The sequence below is a fragment of the Sus scrofa genome, chromosome 13 (genome assembly GCF_054392235.1).
Source record: "Sus scrofa isolate SSC_HxYL_T2T_F1_AM1 chromosome 13, Sscrofa_HxYL_maternal_Yorkshire_Landrace_v2.0, whole genome shotgun sequence".
In the NCBI taxonomy this organism is placed as follows: Eukaryota; Metazoa; Chordata; class Mammalia; order Artiodactyla; family Suidae; genus Sus; species Sus scrofa.
The window spans coordinates 196,083,245-196,105,469 of NC_139395.1; the positions used below are offsets into that span (position 1 = coordinate 196,083,245).

A 22,225-nucleotide genomic window follows, 5' to 3' on the forward strand; every position below is an offset into this window, starting at 1 on the left:
ATTGCTATACACATATAATTATTTATATTCATACATTCATACTGTCCTGAGACTTGGCATTTTTTAACTCATCAGTATATTGTGAGCATCCTTTCATGTCAGTATATAGCTTTACATCATTCTTTTCAGAATCTGCATAGTATCACCATAGCCTGTATTTATAAAATGAAATTGATTTAATTCTTCTATGTGACAGTACTTGGACAAAGAATTATTTCAAAGAATGTCTTTCTATAAATACCCTTGAGCACTTAGGGATGAAGGATAGTTAGAAGTGGAATCTTGGTTCACAGGGCATACTCATTTAAAAATGTAAGTTCCTTGCATGGCTTAAAAAAAAATAAGCACTTTAAGAATACCTGTTAACATTATTTTTTCCTTCTGTATTTGTTGAGTCACAAGTTTGTTGATTTTTGTTTCTCTTTAAATAATAAGGCTTATGTAAAACTTGAATTTGTTCTATTAAAATAATTTTGAAGTTTTGTTGCATTTCATGCTTAACTGAATAGTTACCAAAGTATGTAGAGGAGTTGCCTCATAGGCATGAGGCATTTGATTCTTTAAGCACTAATCATTTTAAAAGATTTTAAATACAATTATCATCAGTATAAACTTCATATTTGATCTATCTAGTGATAGACCTTTTTCTTAAATTTGTCAAAATTCCAGTTGAACATTAAATTTAAAACAGGAAAATATCATTTTCTAGTTTCAGCATAAAAATTTTAATCATGTATGCTATAAAAATTTTTTTCTTTTGTGTACATCTTACATGTTACTTTGTCACAGGTTTTTGATAATGTGGTTGAGTATGTTCAGTATATGTACCATTCCTGATAGTAATTGTGATATAATATTGAAGAAGTTAGAAGAATTGAGCTACTAAACCATGATTTTATTCAATGTCTTTCTCATTGGGTTAGAAATTCTTATGTAAAAAATTGTCGCGAGGAGTTCCCTTGTGATGCAGCAGGTTAAGATCCAGCATTGTCACTGTAGCAGCGTGGATTCCTGCTGTGGCTCAGGTTTGATCCCTGGCCTGGGAACTTTCACATGCTGCAGGCACAGCCAAAAAAAAAATAATAATAATTATATATATATATATATATATATATATATATATATATATATATATATTACCATGTAAGAAGGAAAGCCATTAGAAGATTTTCTCTATCCTGGTTGTGCATTAACCTCATTGGAATTTTCCAAAGGTGTGAAAAATTTTTAGGAAGAAGTTGAGTTTTAATACTAAATTGCATACCCAGTCAGTTACTTGTGACATTAGCATTGTGATGATTAATGTAAAAATGTAAATGTAATGTAAAAATGCCACTGCTGACTAATATCCTGTGCCTGAAATTGCAGTGGAGAAAACAGAAAGGTGATGTAAACTTTTTTTGTTATTGTGTTCCTTCAGCATTGGTTTACTGAACTACCGCCTGTGTTAACATTTGAGTTGTCAAGATTTGAATTTAATCAGGCATTGGGAAGACCGGAAAAAATTCACAACAAATTAGAATTTCCTCAAGTTTTATATCTGGACAGGTATGGTTTGGTATAAGGCCTGACTTAGTTTTGAAACAGTTTAGTATCCAAGTGAAGAGTTATTGTACTTAGAGAAAATTTTTGCTCGATTTTCTTCAATTTAATTTTTACTTTTTGCGTAATGTATGTTACACCATTTGTCAAGGAAAACAGAATTCTCTTTTTATTTTGAAAACTATAGTTGCCGGGAATAATGTTAAGTAAAAAGACTAATTCGTATTGTTTATCTGATGTTTTACTATAAAATTTTGAATGAGTTGATCTTTTTTGGTGATGGCAAGACAGTTTTATATCTGCTTCCATGATATTTAGAAATTCTAGTAATTGCTGTTTTTCTTTTTCCTGATAGATACATGCATAGAAATAGAGAAATAACAAGAATTAAGAGGGAAGAAATCAAAAGACTAAAAGATTACCTCACAGTATTACAACAAAGACTAGAAAGGTATTGTAACTTTTATGAAATTATGAGCTAACTATAGGAAGTCATATCCTTAGTGACTGTCTAGACCTTTAGTTTTGAATTTGTTTTGAATGATTTGTAATTCTAGGAGTAGATAAACATTCTGCATTGATATTTTACTTGAATAGTTCAGGCTTGAGTTTCATTAGCCACTAAAGTAATTCATAGTTGGCATTAGATGATTATTGTTTAAATATTCCCACAGTCAACAGGTAACACTCAAGGTACTGAAAATAGATGTTAAGTTAAACTAATCTGTGTTTGAGGTTTCTTCTTGCACGAGACTAAATATTACTCTTCAGATTTCCATTGAAGTGAATAGTGACTTGAGTTTTTCTCCTTAACAGCAAAAGACATAAATTCAGATGCATACAAGAGCCTCCTGGGGGATTTATAAAAAAAAGGAAAGCAAGTTAGGCATAAGCTTTTGGGCAAAGGGAATGGAGAGAGCATACCCCTGTGGAGAGGGGGTAGCTGCCATCCACACTAGGGGGTGGGTACTATGCATGAATGTCATCTCGCGGGTGTCCAGAGCATATAGTTGTTTTGAAAGAAGTCCAGAATCTGGACTATCAGATATTCTGTAGTTTAGACAGAAGTCTACAGCCTGAAATGTGGTGTGAAAGATCCTAGTTTGCAACCTCTGATTTAATCTGTATTCCCTTGCTTAATGTTTGAAAATTAGTAGCCTAAACTTTTTAATGCAAAATATTAAAATTATTGAAAATTTTACAGATATTTCTTAAAAAGTATCAGTCATCATATTGAAAAAAAAGTTAGAGGTAAAAGGTAGGAGGACAGCATTAGTCATCATCTTGACATGAGGCTAGACGACAGATCTCAAAATCAAAACAGTCTCACGGGATGGACCTGTCAGTTTTCGTTTTACCCTTGGGTTACAACCTAAGAACAGCATTTAGAATTTATAACAGTATATGCACACATTGTCTTAATCATATTTAGTTTTGTTCCTTTGGAGAACATTTATTTCTTGAGTGTATATTCAGTTTTACCATCTTTATTTGAATAAAGCAAAATTATTTTCATTGTTGAGGAAGATGCATCGAAGTGTTTTTGTCATGTTTTATAATTATTAAAAACACAAATGTGGTTTATGTATAATTGAAAGCATGTATATATTTTATGGTTAACAGGTATTTAAGCTATGGTTCAGGTCCCAAACGATTCCCCTTGGTAGATGTTCTGCAGTATGCCTTGGAATTTGCCTCAAGTAAACCCGTTTGCACTTCTCCTGTTGATGATATTGACGCTAGTTCCCCATCTAGTGGTTCCATACCATCACAGACGTTACCAAGGTAAAAAAGTTTTCTTCATAGAAGCCATAGCTATGTTACTGTATTGTACAATAATGTAATGAATACCTTTAAAGAAGGCTTTATAAAATATATGTTTTGATTTATTTCAGGGAACTCTAAAAAGATTAGATTCACTTAGAAGATATTATGTCTCCCACGTGCTTTCTTATTTCGCTGTTTCAATTCATTTTATAGTTGTAGGTTGAAATTTTCATCAGACTTATACTTTAGGTTGTTTTCATATATTATATGCATCAACCTTTTATCTGTGAAAATACTACTGTTTAGTTAGAAACTTTTTTTGTAACATGAGCAGGAAGTATTAGGAAGGGAAGGTTTTTATAGTTCCGGTTTATGTAAGATTCATTTACATAAATACGATCACACCATTTCTACCATAGTTCAAAACCTCAGTTTTATTCTTACAAAGATGTAGTTCCATATATTAAGAATTTCATTAGGACATTAGATTAACCTACATATTTCTTTTTTTAAGAAAACCTTTTCCTTTTGAAATTATAAGCCAGTTTAATGCTTGTGTTTGACATAGTCTTTGTCCTGAGCTTCAGTTTGGAAGGTTCAATAGTAAATATTTTATGCTTTAAAAAAAAATAGCACAACAGATCAGCAGGGAGCTCCTTCTTCAGAGCTGCCAAGCACATCGCCTGCATCGATAGCTGCCATTTCATCGAGATCAGTAATACATAAACCATTCACTCAGTCTCGGATACCTCCAGACTTGCCCATGCATCCAGCACCAAGGCATATAACAGAAGAAGAACTCTCTGTGCTAGAAAGCTGTTTACATCGCTGGAGGACAGAAATAGAAAATGACACCAGAGGTAAGAAGCTTCTCATAGCATAACTCTCTCACCTGAAATGGATACGATTAATGTTAACATTGAGAAGAGAAATCACATATGTAAATATTTAAAGTTGTTTTGTTTTGTTTTTCTAGAAAGTGTTTTCTTTAAGATCAAGCAGTTTGGCTTTCATTTTTATGATTTTAATATCAGGTTCAGAGAGACCAAAAGACTTTCCTTGGATTACGTAGCTGATTAATGACCTAACAGATGGTCTAATTTTCTAGTTTGTTGCTCTAAATTTATATCAAACTGGTATTCACAGGTACTCCATTGGCGAAACATTACACAGGATCACATTTTGTATTTACCAGTTGTGTACTTCCCTTGAAGTTTCACAGTGAGTTCAGGTGTTCAAAATTTTTTTATTAGGTTAAGGATTGGAAATGTGAATTTTAACTTTAGTCTGCTCTAGCAGATTTCCAAATATGATCTTTTAGCTCGGTGCCTGTCTGTAACAAGTTTTGTCTGACATGTAGCAAAATAAGAAAAAAAAGGACATTGCTCTGGGGCGGGGTTGGGGGGTGTTGTATGTTATTGTTAAGTTGCCGTCTCTCGATTCTTCGAAGGAACTCTCTTTTATATCTCCGTCCTACTTTACTGTTATCAAAAATCTTTTTGAAAAAAAATTGAATCAATATTAATATGTTGTGGTAGATTTTACCATAATTTTGCTTTCATGTCAGAATGTAATACCCTATTATTCCTCCCCAGTTTTATCCTAAGTCTGTTGATCTATGAAGAAAGACAAATGTAGGAGTTACTGTTTTATACAAATGTTGGAATTGTGCTAAACAATATCAGTTGCTAGATTTTTGGAAGACCAGCTAGATGCTTTATAGACAAGACACAAATAAAGAGCAGTCCTGATTTAATAGGGAGTAAATAGGGTATGGTGGCAACTAACAGCATTCGTAACTGTGAAGAGTTCCTGTAGTATTTTTCATATATGAGAATTTTTTATGTTTGAAATCATTGGTAAAGATTAGTTAAGCACACAGTTTTTCCTGAATGCTATGCTAGGTGTTGGATAATTTTCTACTGGACTGGGCAGGTTGTGTTTGTTTTATAAGATTATATTCAGAAGGCTGAAAAGCTAAGAAGGTAGCTTTGGCACCAAGGTAGTGGCATTGAGGGAGGAAAGAAATGAATTTCTTGTATTCTTTGAAGACAACTGACAGATTTGAGTCATTGACAAGAGGGGGTTGGGGAAGGTTCCTGTAGTTCTTCATAATGGTGTGAATAACCACACAGATAGAATGCACTTTGGAAAAGGGCAAACTGGTGGGCGAGCAGGCCTTCACCTTGTGGAAAGAAGTAGGAATACGATGAGTCCCCTTTTGGCCATTTTAAGTTAGAGGAACTTGAGAGACATTCATGTCATAAGGTTCTGAACCTATAATACTGTGGATCAAGTAAGATTTCGCTTGGAATGTTTGTTCCCTCCCTTTTGTCCCTGTTAGTATTTGCTGTTAGCATTATAAACCGTTATTTAGTATCCCGATACAGGAGTAGATGTAATTCATTTAATTTCTGTATTGTTATTCACTACCCATAGTGCTGGCCTTCTACATGCATATTAACCTACTTTTTGAGTAGAATATATTAAAAATGTCCTTTCCGATCCAAAGTTTATATATTTTAAATTTTGACTATTTAAAAATCTCCCCCCCCCAAACATTGAACCAGTTTATATTCTCACTAATTGTGTGTAAGAGAACCTGTTTCCCAGTATTGTCCCTAGCCCTAGGTACTTTTAAATCTGTAGCAGTTTCAGTTGAAATGAAAATGGTATTTCAGTGTTTTGGTTGCATTTCATTAATTATGAGTGAAATTCTATTTTTCTATGCATTTTTTATATGTGACAGTTATGGTTTTATATGGAGCCCTTTGTCTTTATATTATTGCTTAATAGTAACTTTAATGCTATGGGTATTAACCTGTTGGTTGTAGTGTAGGCCACAAATAATATTTTTCCAGTTTGTCATTTGACTTTCTTTATGTTGATTTTTGTTTTTATAATATAGATTTTCTTAAATTTGGGGAGGTAGTCTTATCTTTTAATTTATGGTTATTGGATTTTCTATCAGGCTTAAAAAGGCCTTTCTCTACTCTAAATTTACTAAATTTTCTGTAGTCTTTGATGTTTTTTTTCCTGATTGTTTTTAACATCTTAATAGTATAGTGTGGTTATACTATAATTTGACCATTTCCCAATTGAGAGATATTTAGGTTGTCTCCAGTTTTGTTTTGTTTTTAATAATTACGGATAATATAGTTATCCCTACCTCTGAGTAATTAGATGAGATAGTTTTCTACTGAAAATAGAAACAATAATGAGAGTCTCATAACTTTATTTCCAGTGGTGATTATGGTGGATTTTTATTCAGGTGTATGTGTGTGTGTGCATGATATGTGGTGCAGTTAATTCATTCTAAAGTTTTTGTGTTTAATACAAATATGTGGGGAGTTTAGCTTTAATTTTCGTTGAAACCTTCCTTTATTTATTGGCTCTGCACATTTTTTTAAATGAACCATATTTGTTTGGTTTTTAATTTTTCATTTGTGCTGTTATCATTCATTAAGGAGAACTAAATTTCATTTTATACAGATTCCAAATAGTAATGTTTTTAAAAACAGTTTTAGGAAGTTTTCGCCATTTCTCTAACATATTGGTAGGAAAACCTTTATTCCCTACTTATAGGTCTCAGTAAAAATATACTTGGTGTTAATCATTAAATGACATCTTTTGTCCTTAGATTTGCAGGAAAGCATATCCAGAATCCATCGCACAATTGAACTAATGTACTCTGACAAATCTATGATACAGGTAAGTTGACTTTTGAGCTAGTAAGCATTATCATAATCATTTACATATTTTAATTTATCTTTGATATTTATCTTTTTTTTTTTTTTTTTTTGGTCTTTTTTTGCTATTTCTTGGGCCGCTCCTGCGGCATATGGAGGTTCCCAGGCTAGGGGTCTAATCGGAGCTGTAGCCACTGGCCTACGCCAGAGCCACAGCAACGCGGGATCAGAGCCGTGTCTGCAACCTACCCCACAGCTCACAGCAACGCCGGATCCTTAACCCACTGAGCAAGGGCAGGGACCGAACCCGCAACCTCATGGTTCCTAGTTGGATTCGTTAACCACTGCACCACCACGGGAACTCCTGATGTTTATCTTAATTCTCTTATACATTTTGTTATGAAATTGCTGAACTTAAATATTTTGTATTAGTATTTTCCTCATTCAGTTGTATTCTCATACTGGATTTATTGCCGTTTTGTCTTTTTTTTTCTTCACAGCCATACCGTGGCATATGGAGGTTCCCAGGCTAGGGGATCGAATCAGAGCTGCAGCTGCCAGCCCATGTCACAGCAGTACGGGATCCGAGCCACCTCTGCAGCCTATGCCATAGCTTATGGCAGCTCTGGATCCTTAACCCACTGAGCGAGGCCGGGGATTGAACTACATCCTCATGGATACTAGTCAGATTCATTTCTGCTGAGCCATGATAGGAACTCCCTCTTACCTACCTTTTTATTCTTTTATAATAAAATTTATCAAAAACTTCCAGAAGGCCTTAATATTTAAAAAAAAAATCCTATGGGAGAAATTATATGATTGCTAAGAATATGTTTTTTAAAAAAGGAAATAAAAGGAATTGCTGCTGTGGCGCAACTGGCATTAAGATTCTGGTGTTGTTTTTGTGGCATTGTGGGTTTGATCCCTGGCCTGGCACTAGCACAGTGGGTTAACGATTTGGCATTGCTACATAGGCGTAGGTCACAGCTGTAACTTGGATTTGAACTCTGGCCTGGGAACTTCCATGTACTGTAGGTATGGCCAAAAAAAAAAAAAAAAGGAATATTAAGGTTATGGGAGAAAGTAAAAGGCTCAATTATATTTTAACATCTGAGGTACATTATAGAAGCCATTTTGCTGAACTCATCCATCAGTTTATAATTGTGAAGACTTAGACAATGTGCTGTATATTTCTTCACAATTCTTTGTTTGAAAGAAATAAATAGGTCAACAAAATACGTTTCCAAAGTTTTAAAAATCATCCTCTTTATACACTTGTCTGTTTTACATGTATTTAGTTTGCTTATCCTCCCCCCACCCCCGCCCTCATCTTCTATTTCATAGTTTAATTTTTTCAAAACTTTAATTCTAGCCAACTTACTCTTGTTAAAAAACATATATCCTTATAGAATCCTCCAGTCTGATGGTTTGTGACTTTCATGGAATGTGGCATAATAGATTACCTAACTGCAATTTAACTCTTCTGTTTTCACATCTAGGTTCCTTATCGTTTACATGCTGTTTTAGTTCATGAAGGCCAAGCTAATGCCGGGCACTACTGGGCATACATTTTTGATCATCGTGAAAACAGGTGGATGAAGTACAATGATATTGCTGTAACAAAATCATCATGGGAAGAGCTAGTGAGGGATTCCTTTGGTGGTTATAGAAATGCCAGTGCATACTGTTTAATGTATATAAATGATAAGCCGCAATTCTTAATACAAGGTAAGAATATAAAATATATATAGGGTGGTATTTATTTTTAAATAAGTAGCCCTTTTGTGTGACTCTGGTCTCTGGTGTGATTAGTTGAGTGTAGTTTACTTAGAGTATGATGGATATGATTAGAAAATGCTCTTGGATTATTTTAAGTGAGAAAACTGGAATTGGAAAGTAATGTGATAATTACTTGAATGTAATATGTATTCAAAAACTTTTTAGTATCTATTATGAAATGTGAATATGACTTCTTTCTCCTTGTTAACATCCCTTTAATGACTCTATCAAACATTGGCTCATATTCACACTCTTTAGCCTAACATGTAAGGCCTCCACTTTCTGACCTCTGTCTCTCCAGCTTCGTTTATAACTATTGTCCATTTCAAACTGTATATACTGATATTTGAACTTCTTGCCATAGTTGGCTAATACCAAATAATTTCAAACATTTATATCTCTCTGCTTATATTTTTTTTTATTTATTTTTTTGCCAGTAATGATACTACTCTTTCTTCTTTTGCCTTATTCCTACTCATCTGTCAAGACTCAATTCAGTGTCATCTGCTCTGCCACGTTTTCCTTGACCTGCCAGAAAGTGCTCCTTCCTGTTTCTCATAGCGTACCTCTACTGGGCACTTACTTACTGTGTATTAGAATTGTGTGTTGACTTGTCTTTCCCACTTCACTCTGATCTGGTCAAAGCCAGGGACCATGTCATACTATGTCTTAATCTTTTTGTTTCTCATATTCTGGTACAGGCTTTGCATATAAAAAAACACTTAAAGGTTTGCTGAAACTGATAAAATCACCTTTCCTTTTGTATTTAGGCATTTAGCAAAACTGGCTAGGTAGTTCATTTACAACTGAAAGCTAAAATTTATTTTGTGTGTGTGTTTACTAGAGATTGAATAACCATTTTAAATACTACGATTGACTAGTTTTAAAATTGCACATAGGTGTATTGCTGTACTTAACTACTTCAGATGAAAAGAATTTTGGTTCTCTTTTGAGCTTAATGTTATTTTCATTTTGTTCTCATTTTGTGGTAAGTTTTACTTCATGAATAATCAAACATCTGTATTTTACCATAGAAAAAGTGCTATGTAAGTGTTTGAGTAGCAGACAGTTTTGGCTTTATGCCTTGTTCCATGTTTTACTCTTCAGATTAAAAATAAAAGCTGAATATTACCTCTAATGGATTATCAAATATTTGCAACACTGCTTTTCTGAGCTTTTGTTTGAGTTTTAGTTTAAAGGTAGTATTGATTTGCTAAATGGTAATAATTTGTACTTTAAATTTGAAATGCCTTCATTTTGAGCTTTACATTTTTCCTTTAATCCTTAATTTTATAATAGTTTTTGAAATATGATTTGCAGAGGAGTTTAATAAAGAAACTGGGCAGGCTCTTGTTGGAATAGAAACACTACCACCGGACTTAAGAGATTTTGTTGAGGAAGACAACCAACGATTTGAGAAAGAACTAGAAGAATGGGACGCACAGCTTGCCCAGAAAGCTTTGCAGGAAAAACTTTTAGCATCTCAGAAATTGAGAGAGTCAGAGTCTTCTATGACAACAGGTTAGTCCACATTTATTGCATTTTATTATCAGTATCATATTTACTACTTATATTTTATTATAAAAATAAGATATACTCATTGAAAATGTAAGAACAACAGAAAACTTTAGTTATCCTAAAGTATGAAGACTCCAGTGAAAATTATCTGAAATTCCATTTCTCAGCGATAACAAAAGGCAACAATTTAGTAGTTTACCCCTTTGCCAGATAACACTGTATATACATATACACTTTTTTCAAGTTAAATCATTCTGCTGACTCTCCCTCTACCCATCTTGCCTACTTTAATTGATTCTTCTTGGCAAGATGCTTAGAAAAGCTGTGAAACTAGTAAGTATAACCCAGACCAATTTACTAAAGCTATCAAGAGAACGAACTCTAATAATTTCATGTTTCAGCAAAATAACACTATCTGTATTAATAACGTGGAGTATTATAATAATTACTATTAGTGTAGAGTATTTGTTTTTTTTCCAAAATTCTTAAAAATAAAATTAACAGAAACTAAATATTTAACATATTCCAAGTAAAAATCTGTGTAGATCTATAGAACAAGTGAGAAGATTAATATATAAAAGTACAAATATTAAAAAATTTATAATTAGCTGATGAAATAAAAAATTATTAAGAATAACACTGCATAAAAGTAAAATATGTTCTAGCAAAATTGAAAATACAATGTCTAATAATTTTTTTAGGATTAATTTCAGCATCATTAAGTTGTGAATGTATTTTAGGGTGACATATTTTGTGCTGTAGAAAAGATGCTATTTCTCTTAATCATTGGGTAAATGAGAAGAGATAAACAGATATTTTCCTTAAACTCATTTGTCTCTCTCCTTTTTAATAACTGAGTAGATCATTTTGAACTACACTCTTTTGTAAGATCAGTGTGTTTTGCTTTTATTTTTTAAGAGAGCATTTTAGGTGTTTATTTAATTTCATCTTTTATAGACAGATTCCCATACAGCTTTACCTAGGTATGTTTCAACATCATCATCTGACCTTTAGAAGGAATTATTGATTCAGTGAGAGATTTATAAACCACAATATGGTATGGCGACTGAGGTAGACATGCACAGGTATTTCCAGACTTGTGACTTGTATTCATATGAATTGAATAGTTTATGCCTTGATTTTGACCTTAAGTGGCATTGATTCAGAATTTTTAAAAGATCAAGATAATGGCATTATGCCCGCATTTTGATATATAAATACCATTGTAATCTGCTGTGAGCTTGGCTGGAGGAGGACTACACTTTCTTCCCATATACATCAAAGGCCACTGTGTAGAGCAGGTGAAACTAGGTTCACAACAATGCAGTTTCGTTACAGTAACTTTATCCACATTAGGAGGAATAAAGTAGCTCACTAAATTTAAAGAAATTTCTGAGTTCCTTTCATTTTTGAGCCAACTCCACCTCTTTGTGATTCCATTCCACTTACCCTTCTCAAATTACTCCCTAGCACTTATCCCTAGAGAGAGCTACTGTATTATCATTCCCTTAACTTTTAAGGACTCTATTTATACATGGCTGTTCTTATTAACAGGAAGATGGGGCTGCATTATAGGCCTTAAGTAGTAGTGGTACCTAAGCTCTGAGACAGAGGAGAATCCTCCCGGCATTGGTTAAGCTCTGCTACTCTTCTTGGCTCACTAATAGTGTGCAGCATCAAAATATTTAATTCTATGTAGTCTCTTCATCTTCTCTGTTTCTCACAAGACTAAATTTACATACTTAACACATCTTATTTTTACTAAGTCAAACTAATACATATTCATATTCCCCACTAATGTTCCTGTCTGACAGGACCAGCCAGCTCTCCCGTCATTTACAGTTATCTTATATTCCCTCTATATGAAAAGGCCATGTTTGTAACCCCACACCCCTTTTTTCCTGATCAATACTGCCTATTTATGTACTTCATAGGCTGTTTTCTAAAGTCTAAAAAATTCAGTAGTAGGTATTAGACATATATTTTCATGTGTCTAATTTTAGTATTTAGAAAAAAAAACTTGAAAAATAATACAGATATATTTCTGAGAGCCAGAATAAGTAAAAAAAAGAAAAGATTGAAAATGTCAGTTCATCAATAATTATCTTCCAGACATGGTGTTTAGAAAGCAGTGGTAATATTGCCTCAATAGGAAACACTGTGTCCGCTATAGAATTGCTAGAAATAAATGTACTTTGAGTTAGTAGAAAATACTTTGAGTTAGTAGAAATACTGTGTACTAAATCTGTTAATTTGGGGGGTGAGAGTATTGCTTAAAAGATTGAGGGTTTCCATTGAGGCTCAGTGGGTTGAGGACCTGATGTAGTCTCCATGAGGATTCAGGTTCGATCCCTGGCCTTGCTCAGTGGGTTAAGGATCCAGTGTTGCCAAAAGCTTTGGTATAGGTCACAGATGCAGCTCGGACCTAGTTTTGCTATGGCTGTGGTGTAGGCTGGCAGCTGCAGTTCTCATTCAACCCCTGGCCCAGGAACTTCCATATGCTATAGGTGTGGTCTTTAAAAAAAATGGTTGGTTTCTATTATCATATTCTCTTGCATATTATATTAAGAAATCTAGGAGTTCCCATTGTGGCTCAGTGGTAATGAACCTGACTAGCATCCATGAAGACGTGGCTTTGATCCTTGGCCTCACTCAGTGGGTTAGGATCTGGCATTACCATGAGCTGTGGTGTAGGTCACAGACACAGTTTGGATACCATGTTGCTGTGGCTGTGGTGTAGGCCAGCAGATCCAGTTTGACCCCTAGCTTGAGAGTTTCCATATGCCTTGGGTTTGGCCTAAAAAGACAGAAAATAAATAAAGAAAAAAAGAAAGAAGGAAGGAAGGAAGAAAAGAAATCCATCTTCTGTTGCAGGGGAATATAACATAACCACAGTTGAATAAGGGAATCTATTTTAATGTTCATTGGAATCCTTTGTCTCCTGTCATTAGTAGAAAATTTTTGCTTTCATGCCCATGCCATCTTTTTCCTCTTTCTCCTCATAGTTTTCAAAGTAATCTCTTTTAATTTAGTGTAATACTTTCAGAATGTCAAAGAGAATCTGTATTTAAATCTTTCGGGTGTGCACTAGGGTTATGAGTGAGTGACTAGGAAATCTTGTTTATAAAATCCCTCATATGTGGAAAAAAAAAGAAAAGTAGGATCTCCTGCCATGGCACAGTGGGTAAGAATCTGACTGCAGTGGCTCTGGTCACTGTGGAGGCATGGGTTTGATCCCTGGCCTGATTCAGTAGGTTAAAGGATTCAGTGTTGCTGCAGCTGGGGTGTAGTTCCTGGCCTGGGAACTTCCATATACAATAGGTGTGGCCATTAAAAAAGAAGAAGAAAGGTCTATCATAGTGATTTTTCTTCCTTCCTTGCAAATTTTCTCAATAAAGCTATAACCTAAGAACCATTAAAATCTGATTTCTTGAGTCATATTCCAAATAAGAATATTAATTTATGTAATATTAATTAAATGAGTATTTGTCCCTCTTCTGCTGGCATGTGACCAAGAAATCCATAGGCATCACTCCTCTAGCACAATTCATTGTCTTAGTGAAGCTAAGTAATGATAGGAAAGTATTCTTTAGTCCATCTCATGCTACTACCACCCTGCCGCAAACCTACTTACTGTAAAACAAAATTCTCCTGAATACTTCTGTTTAGAGATTTTAGCCAAGGATTTCTTTACTGTGGGTGTATGCATCAGAATTACCTAGGAGACTTTTTCTGAGTGTAAGTAAGACATACCACCTAAGAATTACAGAGATCAGAATCAATGGAGGAAGGGTACAGAATATATATTTTTAAAAAGATCTTAAGGTAATTCTGAGATATACCTCTGGTTGAGCAGGATGGCTCTAGGCTGTGTGTCTAAAAAGGAAATTATTCTGAAGGAGAGAGCTTTGCCTGAGTCATTGTTTTGCTTGTGTTACTGATACCTTACTCAAAAACTATTTGAAATTCTTACAACATACAGCACACCCAGATTTTTAAAAACAGAAAGAAACTGAAAAAAATAACGGTAGGAAAAAATGAAGTAGCAATGGTCTACAAGTCAGAAATAAGCTGATGATCCAGGAAAGTACAGCTGGTTCCTGAGAGTAAGACCTGGTGGAATGAACAGTGTCCTCAATATTTTTAAGTTCCTTTAGAGCAGGGATGAGGTGATGTTCTTATTTAAATCTCCGGAATCTAGCAGAATAAATGTCACATGGTAGATGCCCCTTGAATGTTTTCTGATTTGACTTCAGATTCCTTATGGAAATTGCAGTAAGTTTCCTAGGAGTGATCTCAGTGTATGGAAATGCAGCCATTTTAAAAGGATAGCCAAAATAACCATATATTAGGGAAGCAAGCTAAAAATATGTGGTATAGCTATAACTTTTATCTGGGATAAATTTTAGGTTTTATCTACTTCCTAAAGCCTGTACTCCCCCCCCCCCCATTCCTGAGAATTCTATTGTGATGCCACCCAGGATCCGAAGTCCTTAAGTTTCTCTGATGATTCTTTGTAGCCAGACCAGCATGGCTCTTTATAGGCTGCTTTGGGGGAATCATTGATTTTAAATACATTTCTGTAAAAATGGACTGCTGTTCTCTGAAGCAGTATTCTTTATAAATATTCTTCTAAATGTGAATGTAATAAATATGACTCAGTAATTCAAGGTATGAAATACTTCTGAATTATATGAAATGTTGCTCCATTTTAATACAGTTGATTAGAAAGCAGATCTTTATGCTTTAATAGAAAGCCAATTGGTTGTCAAGTTGATTCTCTTAAAATACTGAAGATCATAACCAGAAAATAGGCATAGAACAGCTCTGAGGTCCTCCCAGTCCCTTACCTTCACCATGAAGGTGGACAAAAGAGCAAGCTCAGAGCACTCTCAGAATATTGAATTTTATGAAACAGCCGGTAGGTGAATGAAGCCCTCCATTGTGATCAAAGAACATGACTAGAAAATCTCTTACGTGGAGGATAGCCATCTAAAAATCTCAGTGAAGCATCCATAGAATAAATCAATGATTTGAGATACTTCAACTATAGGGATATTATATAGCTGTAGCTGCAGATAGGTAACTAAGAAAGACTTCCAAGAATTAAGAATAACGAATGTCACATAAGTGATCACCAGCTGTATTCCAAGCTGAAGTCTGAACAATAACAGTTTAGTAACTATGGGGCCAGTTGGTACATAAAGCAGCATAGTCTCTCTATTGCATTCCTACCATTTATATAGGCCAGCAGGGATGAAATTTATGTAAAGCTACATAATGAACCCCGGATGTACAGGATGAACAAAAACTATGGTCTGTGTTTGCACATGAAAGAGCCAGAAGTTTTGTCCTACTGTTGTTTTTAGCAAAGAAATGGAAATTGCCTAAATGTGTGCTGAGATATTAATTACATGAACCCTTTATACAAAAGAACACAGAATAACCAGTAAAAATTGTAGTAGCAGAAAAAAAATGTTTTGTTATATTAAGTTGAAAACAGTATATTAAGAATAGTTATTTTTGTTTTAAAAATTTTGGTAGGTAAAACCTGGACATATATAATGGTAAAAATATTAATAGTGCTTATCTTTGGGTAGTAGAAATAGCTTTTTGTTTTCTTCCTTTGGTTATTTGTTCAATGAATATATTTTTGCTCTTCTGATTTAACACGAAGCTAAAACCTCTTTTCTTTTTTACGAAGACCCTCTATTTATAATCTGACTCCCTTGTAATTTTTCCTAGACTACTTTTCTTTGAGTATGTTATATTTCATCTAAACCAGGTTGTTTCCCATTACACTTGTAGAGAATTTTCCTGTTGTGGCTTTTGTTCAAGAAAATACCCTTCATTTGAAAAATGTCCTCTTCACTATTCTTAAAATTGTATACATTCTTTAAGACCTTCCTCATATACCAAAGCCTTTATGAATCCCCCTAACTGTCCCTGTAGCAACTGTTGTTTTTTTCCTCTGTTCCAGTCCCAGTCTGTTCTCACCACCAAATTTATTACATTTTGTTTTGCTGACCCCAGTGTAAAGTCTCAATAGCAAGGATTTTATTAATCTCTTATCTGTCCTTACAGTGCCTTTGCATATGCTATTTCTTCTGCCTGGAATCATCTTCTTTCTCATCTCCAAGATAATCCTCTACAAATCCTTCAAGACTCAGCTCAGTTGGCATTTCTTCTAGAGAGTCTTTCTTAACATGCAGCATCATCCCAAGTGTGTGTATTGGGTCCACAGTGCTTCTGCAATACCTTGTGCATAAGTGTGTTATTGCATTCAGTACTTTGTATTGTAATGGAGTATACATTTATGTGACTTTGTTAAGAATTCCTTAAAGTGAGTGAATTTTATTTTTTTATTATTATTATTATTTTTTACATTGTTAATACCTGGCACAGTACTGAAAATGACACATGCTCAACAAACATGTTGAAAATGAAGTTTGGGTTTTGGTTTCCAAACTCCCAGATCTCAAATCCTTATAGGTTCACCTACTCTGATTACAGTGCCACTCAAATAAGTTCCTGGGAAGATATTTATACAGGAAAAATTCCAGAGGAAATAGTTCTATATGGCATTTAGGCAAAATCATTTAGAATGACATATAGTTTTTGGATTCAAACCTCTGTGTGGAAAGAAACCTTGATCCTTGGGACCTAAGGTATATTTGATTGTATTGATCAGGTAAAATTACTTTTTCTCCTAAGGATTTAATTTACATACACTATCTAGAGTTCCATGGCTTAGACCAGTGTCAGATATGATGGATTTTTTGGCCTTCATTGTATTAAGCACACATCCTACCATCAACCAGTGATGTTTTATCTATCTACTAGTGTAAGAGACAAAAGGTACAAATACAATAATAGAAGCTTTCTCAACAAGAAATTTCTCTCTGTTATGCCCTAGCTTAAGCTACTTATCATGAAAACTTCCACAAGCAGAAGTCTTACTAAGCTGGAGTTGTATCCTGATTTTCTCAATCTTATCTATCGTACAGGGACACTGAAACAGCATTACAGTACAAAGTCAGGAAATACAGAAACAAGGGTATTTAACGTCCTTTAATTTATCTTCCTCTCACACACACATTGAAGCATTTCTTCCTTTAGTTTTCCTTGTCACAGTATATTTTATCTCCATCATCCTAGTTACTCATACCAAAAACTTGAGTCCTCTTCACATCAATCTCCAAACTTCTGTGTCTAAAATATATCTTGACTGTAACCACTTCTCTCTCTCTGGCCGTCTCTGTTATCCAAAAAGCACAGTCATATCTTGCTCATGTTGCTCTAGTACTTCTAGTACTTTCACTGCCTTCTGGTTTTACTTTCCTATTATATTCTTCATAGTGTAGTCAGAATAATTTTCTTTGAGCTTGTCATGTTCCTACTGTATTTAAAGTGTTTATTTACTTCCTTTTTGCCCTCAAAACTTTCGTGTGACTCAAAGGCCTCAGTTGTGTCCCTATCTGCATCATCTCTTGCTGTATCTTCCCTCTTGTACTACATTCCAGCCACACCAGCCTCCTTTTGGATTGAACTCATGCTCACTTCATAGGCTACTCATTCTTCTGTTTTGGAAACCTAATCCATCATCCTCCAGCTAAAAAGTTTGTTTATCTTATATCCCATAAGCTAAATTACCCTTCCCCCATTTTATTCCTGGAACTATGTCACAATTCATATGTGTGATTCTTTGGTTAATAACTTTATGCATAGTCGACTGTAAACATCATGAGGGCAGGGACTGGCTGCTTTGTTCATGCTCAGAGTCCCAGTGCCTAGCCTAGTGCCTGACACATAGATAGATGCTTAATTCAAATGTATTAGATAGGAGTTCTCATTATGGCTCAGCAGAAACGAACTGGGCTTATATCCTTAAGGGCGCCAATTTGATCCCTGGTTTTGCTCAGTGGGTTAAAGATCCAGCGTTGCCATCAGCTGTGGTGTAGGTCGCAGACATGGCTCAGGTCCCACGTGGCTGTGGCTGCGGCATAGGCTGGCAGCGTGTAGCTCCAGTTCGACCACTAGCCTGGGAACTTGCATATGCCGTGAGTGCAGCCCTTTTAATAAGACCAAAAAAAAAAATATTAGATAAATGAATGCCAGTGGGTCTATGTTGAAATTATAGTATTATTTTTGAGTGATATTTCACTTTAAGAAATGTTTTAAAATTAGTCAAATATTGGCAAGGATGACAGTAATCCTGTCGTGCTCCTCCAGTTGGTTGACCAAGGACTCACTTAACCAATCCCAGTATCATGGAATATTTTAGTGTACTTTCTTATTTCTTCAATTCATTCAGTAGTTAGTTTACTAATTCATTTGTTCCTTTAAGTTATTGTGTGGTTATATGCTGGGTATTGAAGAAATAGCAATACAAGAGGGAGATAGCGGCCATCCCTGCTCCTGAGATGTCTAACAGTCTAGTAGGAATATGGGGTTAAACGAAGTACTTAGCAACAATGATGACATCATAATTGTGGTAAGTGCTGTTTAAGAGAAAGTGTAAGTTACTCCAGAGCAATCATTCTCACCTGGGAGTGATTTTGTCCTTCAGAGGACATTGGACAATGCTAGAGAGATTTCTGGTTGTCATTTTGGGGGTGGGGTGGGAACAGTACTGTTGGCATCTAGTGAGTAGATGCCTGGGTACACAGACAGCTCTCCATACCAAAGAATCATCAAACCAAAATGTCAGTAGTGTGGAGGCTGAGCACTCTGCTCTAGAAATGAGGTTATCAGAAATATTTCCATAAGGGAGTAGTATTTAAACAAAAAAAGTTACTGGATAGGGGCAGTGAGAATAGGTGAACATACAGTCAGGGGGAAGAAAATGAGGGAAGATCCAAAGGTTGAAAGTAAACCTCTTCTTTGATGTTTCGGATATGCTGAAAAAAGGCTGGTATGTGCCCCTTGTCGAGCAAATGGCAGAGGACACAGGTGATGTTGGAGGTAGGCATAAGCAAAGCCTTGTAAGTAGTATGAGGAGTTGGGTTGTCTGTTAAACATCTAGAGGATGTTCAGAGTACACTGTTACGTCTGTGGATTAGAGAATAGGCAGTAGATATAACTTTAGGAGTTCTTCACAGAGGTCGTATTTGAAATCTTGAATTTTTATTGGTACCAGTTTGCCAAATTGGAGTTGTTTTTCCTCTTCCAGCACTCCGCAACCAGGAACAGGTTCAGGAAAGATAGAAGGTTGGGTTCATTTAGGGTGAGGGTTTTGTTAGGTAAGTGTGAAAAAGGATACTATGGCCAGAAAAATAACTAGTATGCTTCTGTGGAAACTCAGACCAGGATTGTTGTACAAAACAAATTCTTTTATTTTTTGCAGAATGTTAGTGATTTTTCCACAGTAAGACTTTGGTACTTATCATGCCAGAAAGATCTACTGCGAATTTCTTAGCATAATTATAATGAGTGCTTTTCTTTAGTAATTATTTGACTACTCTTAGGTCTGATTCTTTCTTTTGGTAAATTGTGAGGGAAGTGCTGTATATTGAAGCATATATTACTTTACATAGAATAAATTGATTATTGTGTAACTTCAGATGAGAAATGACAGATTCATCTTAGTGTAGACTCGCTGTGATTTGTATTAGATATACAATTGATTCTTTTCTCATGAAGCACAAGCAGGAGAACCAGAATATCTAGAGCAGCCGTCAAGAAGTGATTTCTCAAAGCACTTGAAAGAAGAAACTATTCGAATAATTACCAAGGCATCACATGAGCATGAAGATAAAAGTCCTGAAACAGTTTTGCAGTCGGTAAGAATTTTTCTTTTAGCTCTCTGAGCATACCCATCCACATTCACCCAGTTTGCTAGCAGTGTAAGAACTACCTGTCTGGGAGTCAGGAGAGACTGGGCCAAGCGACAGCTCTGCCATGGACATGGTCAGTGGTTGTAGATGTCACCTAACTGCCAGGCTTTAATTTCCTCAGCTGTAATTCAAAAATGCTTCTTTTTTAAAAAACAAATTTCTATCTTTCTGTTAGAGAATTAGGAAAAAATCATAATTGTAGATTAAAATGGTCAATTGATTTGAAACTAAAAAGAGAGATATAAAGTATAGCATTATTTTTCCTTTCCTTCATCCCTCTTTCCATCTTCAGTCTTATTACGTTAGAATAGTTGGAAATATAAGGTATAATTTTCATTGTTCCATGGAGTAAGTTTAACAGTAAAATACTAGATACTCTAGGTTAGAATTATTTTAGCAACATAAGTATGGTATTATAAAACAGTTTATATGTATTTCAGTAGTGTCCGATATAACATTGTCATTATAAGCTTTTAATTTTCAAGTGTTGGAGTATGTCTTTTCATAACAGTAAATTGAGCACATTGGTATTGTATTATGTTTTCAATGAATATGATATTCTGGAGATGTAGTTGAGGAATTTCATACTACAAAGCCATTCAGATATTAAAGTCATTTATGTTTTATTAATGAGCACAAGCAGTTCTAATACAGGTTTCTTGACAGCTACTTTTAGGCTTTGAAGATTCCTCTTCTAGAGAATTAAGGAGAACAGGACATTTTTCAGTGCACACTTTTCTATTTAGTGAATTTAATCTCGACCGTAGCCCACTAATTACAGTGAGGTCTTTAATAAGACCTTGATTAACCAAAATGTTCAACAAATAGGGTATTCTACTATGTTTCAATGAACAAAGTAACAACCATAAATTAATTCCTTTTTGGAAAAGTTTGATTATGTATCATCTTACCATAAAAAAAATAAAATATAGATTATTTTGATTATTCCAAATACTGCAATGCCCTAGAGACTTTATAAAACCGGAGATGAGGACCTGCTAACTCTAAAGCACTTCCTGAAAAATGCCTTTTTTTTTAAAGGATCTGGGATGTCCTACTTGGGATGGTAAAAGAGGAAACCCTAAGGAGGTAGAAATAGCAGAGAAGTAGATACAAAGTAGAAATATTTTTGCTTGTTAAAAAAAAATAATTTGTCAGGGCTTTTTCTAACTAGGGTTTAAATTTGTGAGGGTCTACATTATGGTTGATAAGTACCCATCCTTTTAACTGGTGTCAGGAAGCCAAAGGCATTATTACTTAGCCTAATTAGAATCGTAATTTTTTAAGTTTGGCTAATCATGCATAATTTAAATTTGTAGAAATCTGCACTTAAATTTTGATTGTTGAGTTCATATGGATATCATCTTAAAAGCTCACAACCTACTGCTTCACCTTTATGAGTAGAGATGGCATTGAGAGAATATGCTAGCATACGTATTTTCCCATTTGGCTTATCTTTTGGAGTAGCCCCAGTGGTTGGCCCCACTGTCTGTATAAAACCTGCAGCATGTCTAAGAGCATGTTGTCAGGACTCTCTAACCAGCGTTTCCTGTCTCATGATCAGTTGCTTAGTATCATGGTCACCACTTACTGGGTTTTCTCATTGAAAGATATACCTTAGAAACTAAATTGCAAATAGTCTTCAGATTGGGGGATGAAATAGTCCTAGGTTTTTGACTGTTAGTTTTACTTCCTACTAGCTATGCAAACTTGAACCAGTTGCTTAATTTTTCTAAGCTTCAGTTTCTTTTTACATAAAATGGAGGTGATTGTGGGATGAATTACAATTAACTTTTTTAAGTGCTTAGAATTAGTGTAGGCTCTAAAGTAGCTCTTTCATTCTGTTACTTAAATCCTAACCATTTCACAATTATACAAATGTAAAGTTCCAAACTTAGTGTAAGAAGAATTTCCAGGAGTTCCTGTCAATGGCTCAGTGGTTAGCGAATCTGACTGGGAACCGTAAGGTTGCAGGTTCGATCCCTGGCCTTGCTCAGTGGGCTAAGGATCCGGGTTGCCGTGAGCTGTGGTGTAGGTCACAGACACAGCTCAGGTCCTGCGGTGTTGTGGCTCTGGTTTAGGCCGGTGGCTACA

General features: G+C 34.9%; 1 protein-coding gene across 11 annotated transcripts in view; it reads left to right on the forward strand.

The window, feature by feature from the left end:
* The window catches only part of USP25 (ubiquitin specific peptidase 25), a 138,015-nt gene that overhangs the window by 85,969 nt on the left and 29,821 nt on the right, over positions 1-22,225 (forward strand). For 7 of the 11 annotated variants that reach the window (XM_021070822.2, XM_021070824.2, XM_021070823.2 and 4 more), the window contains 8 exons: positions 1,421-1,548; positions 1,898-1,993; positions 3,166-3,327; positions 3,943-4,169; positions 6,950-7,020; positions 8,498-8,726; positions 10,098-10,298; positions 19,938-20,077. In XM_021070822.2, coding sequence (XP_020926481.1) covers positions 1,421-1,548; positions 1,898-1,993; positions 3,166-3,327; positions 3,943-4,169; positions 6,950-7,020; positions 8,498-8,726; positions 10,098-10,298; positions 19,938-20,077 — 1,254 coding nt within the window. Of the gene's footprint in view, positions 1-1,420; positions 1,549-1,897; positions 1,994-3,165; positions 3,328-3,942; positions 4,170-6,949; positions 7,021-8,497; positions 8,727-10,097; positions 10,299-16,379; positions 20,078-22,225 lie in introns of all 11 variants that reach the window. The other 4 variants (XR_014825013.1, XR_014825014.1, XR_014825015.1 and 1 more) reach the window with 2 other exon arrangements.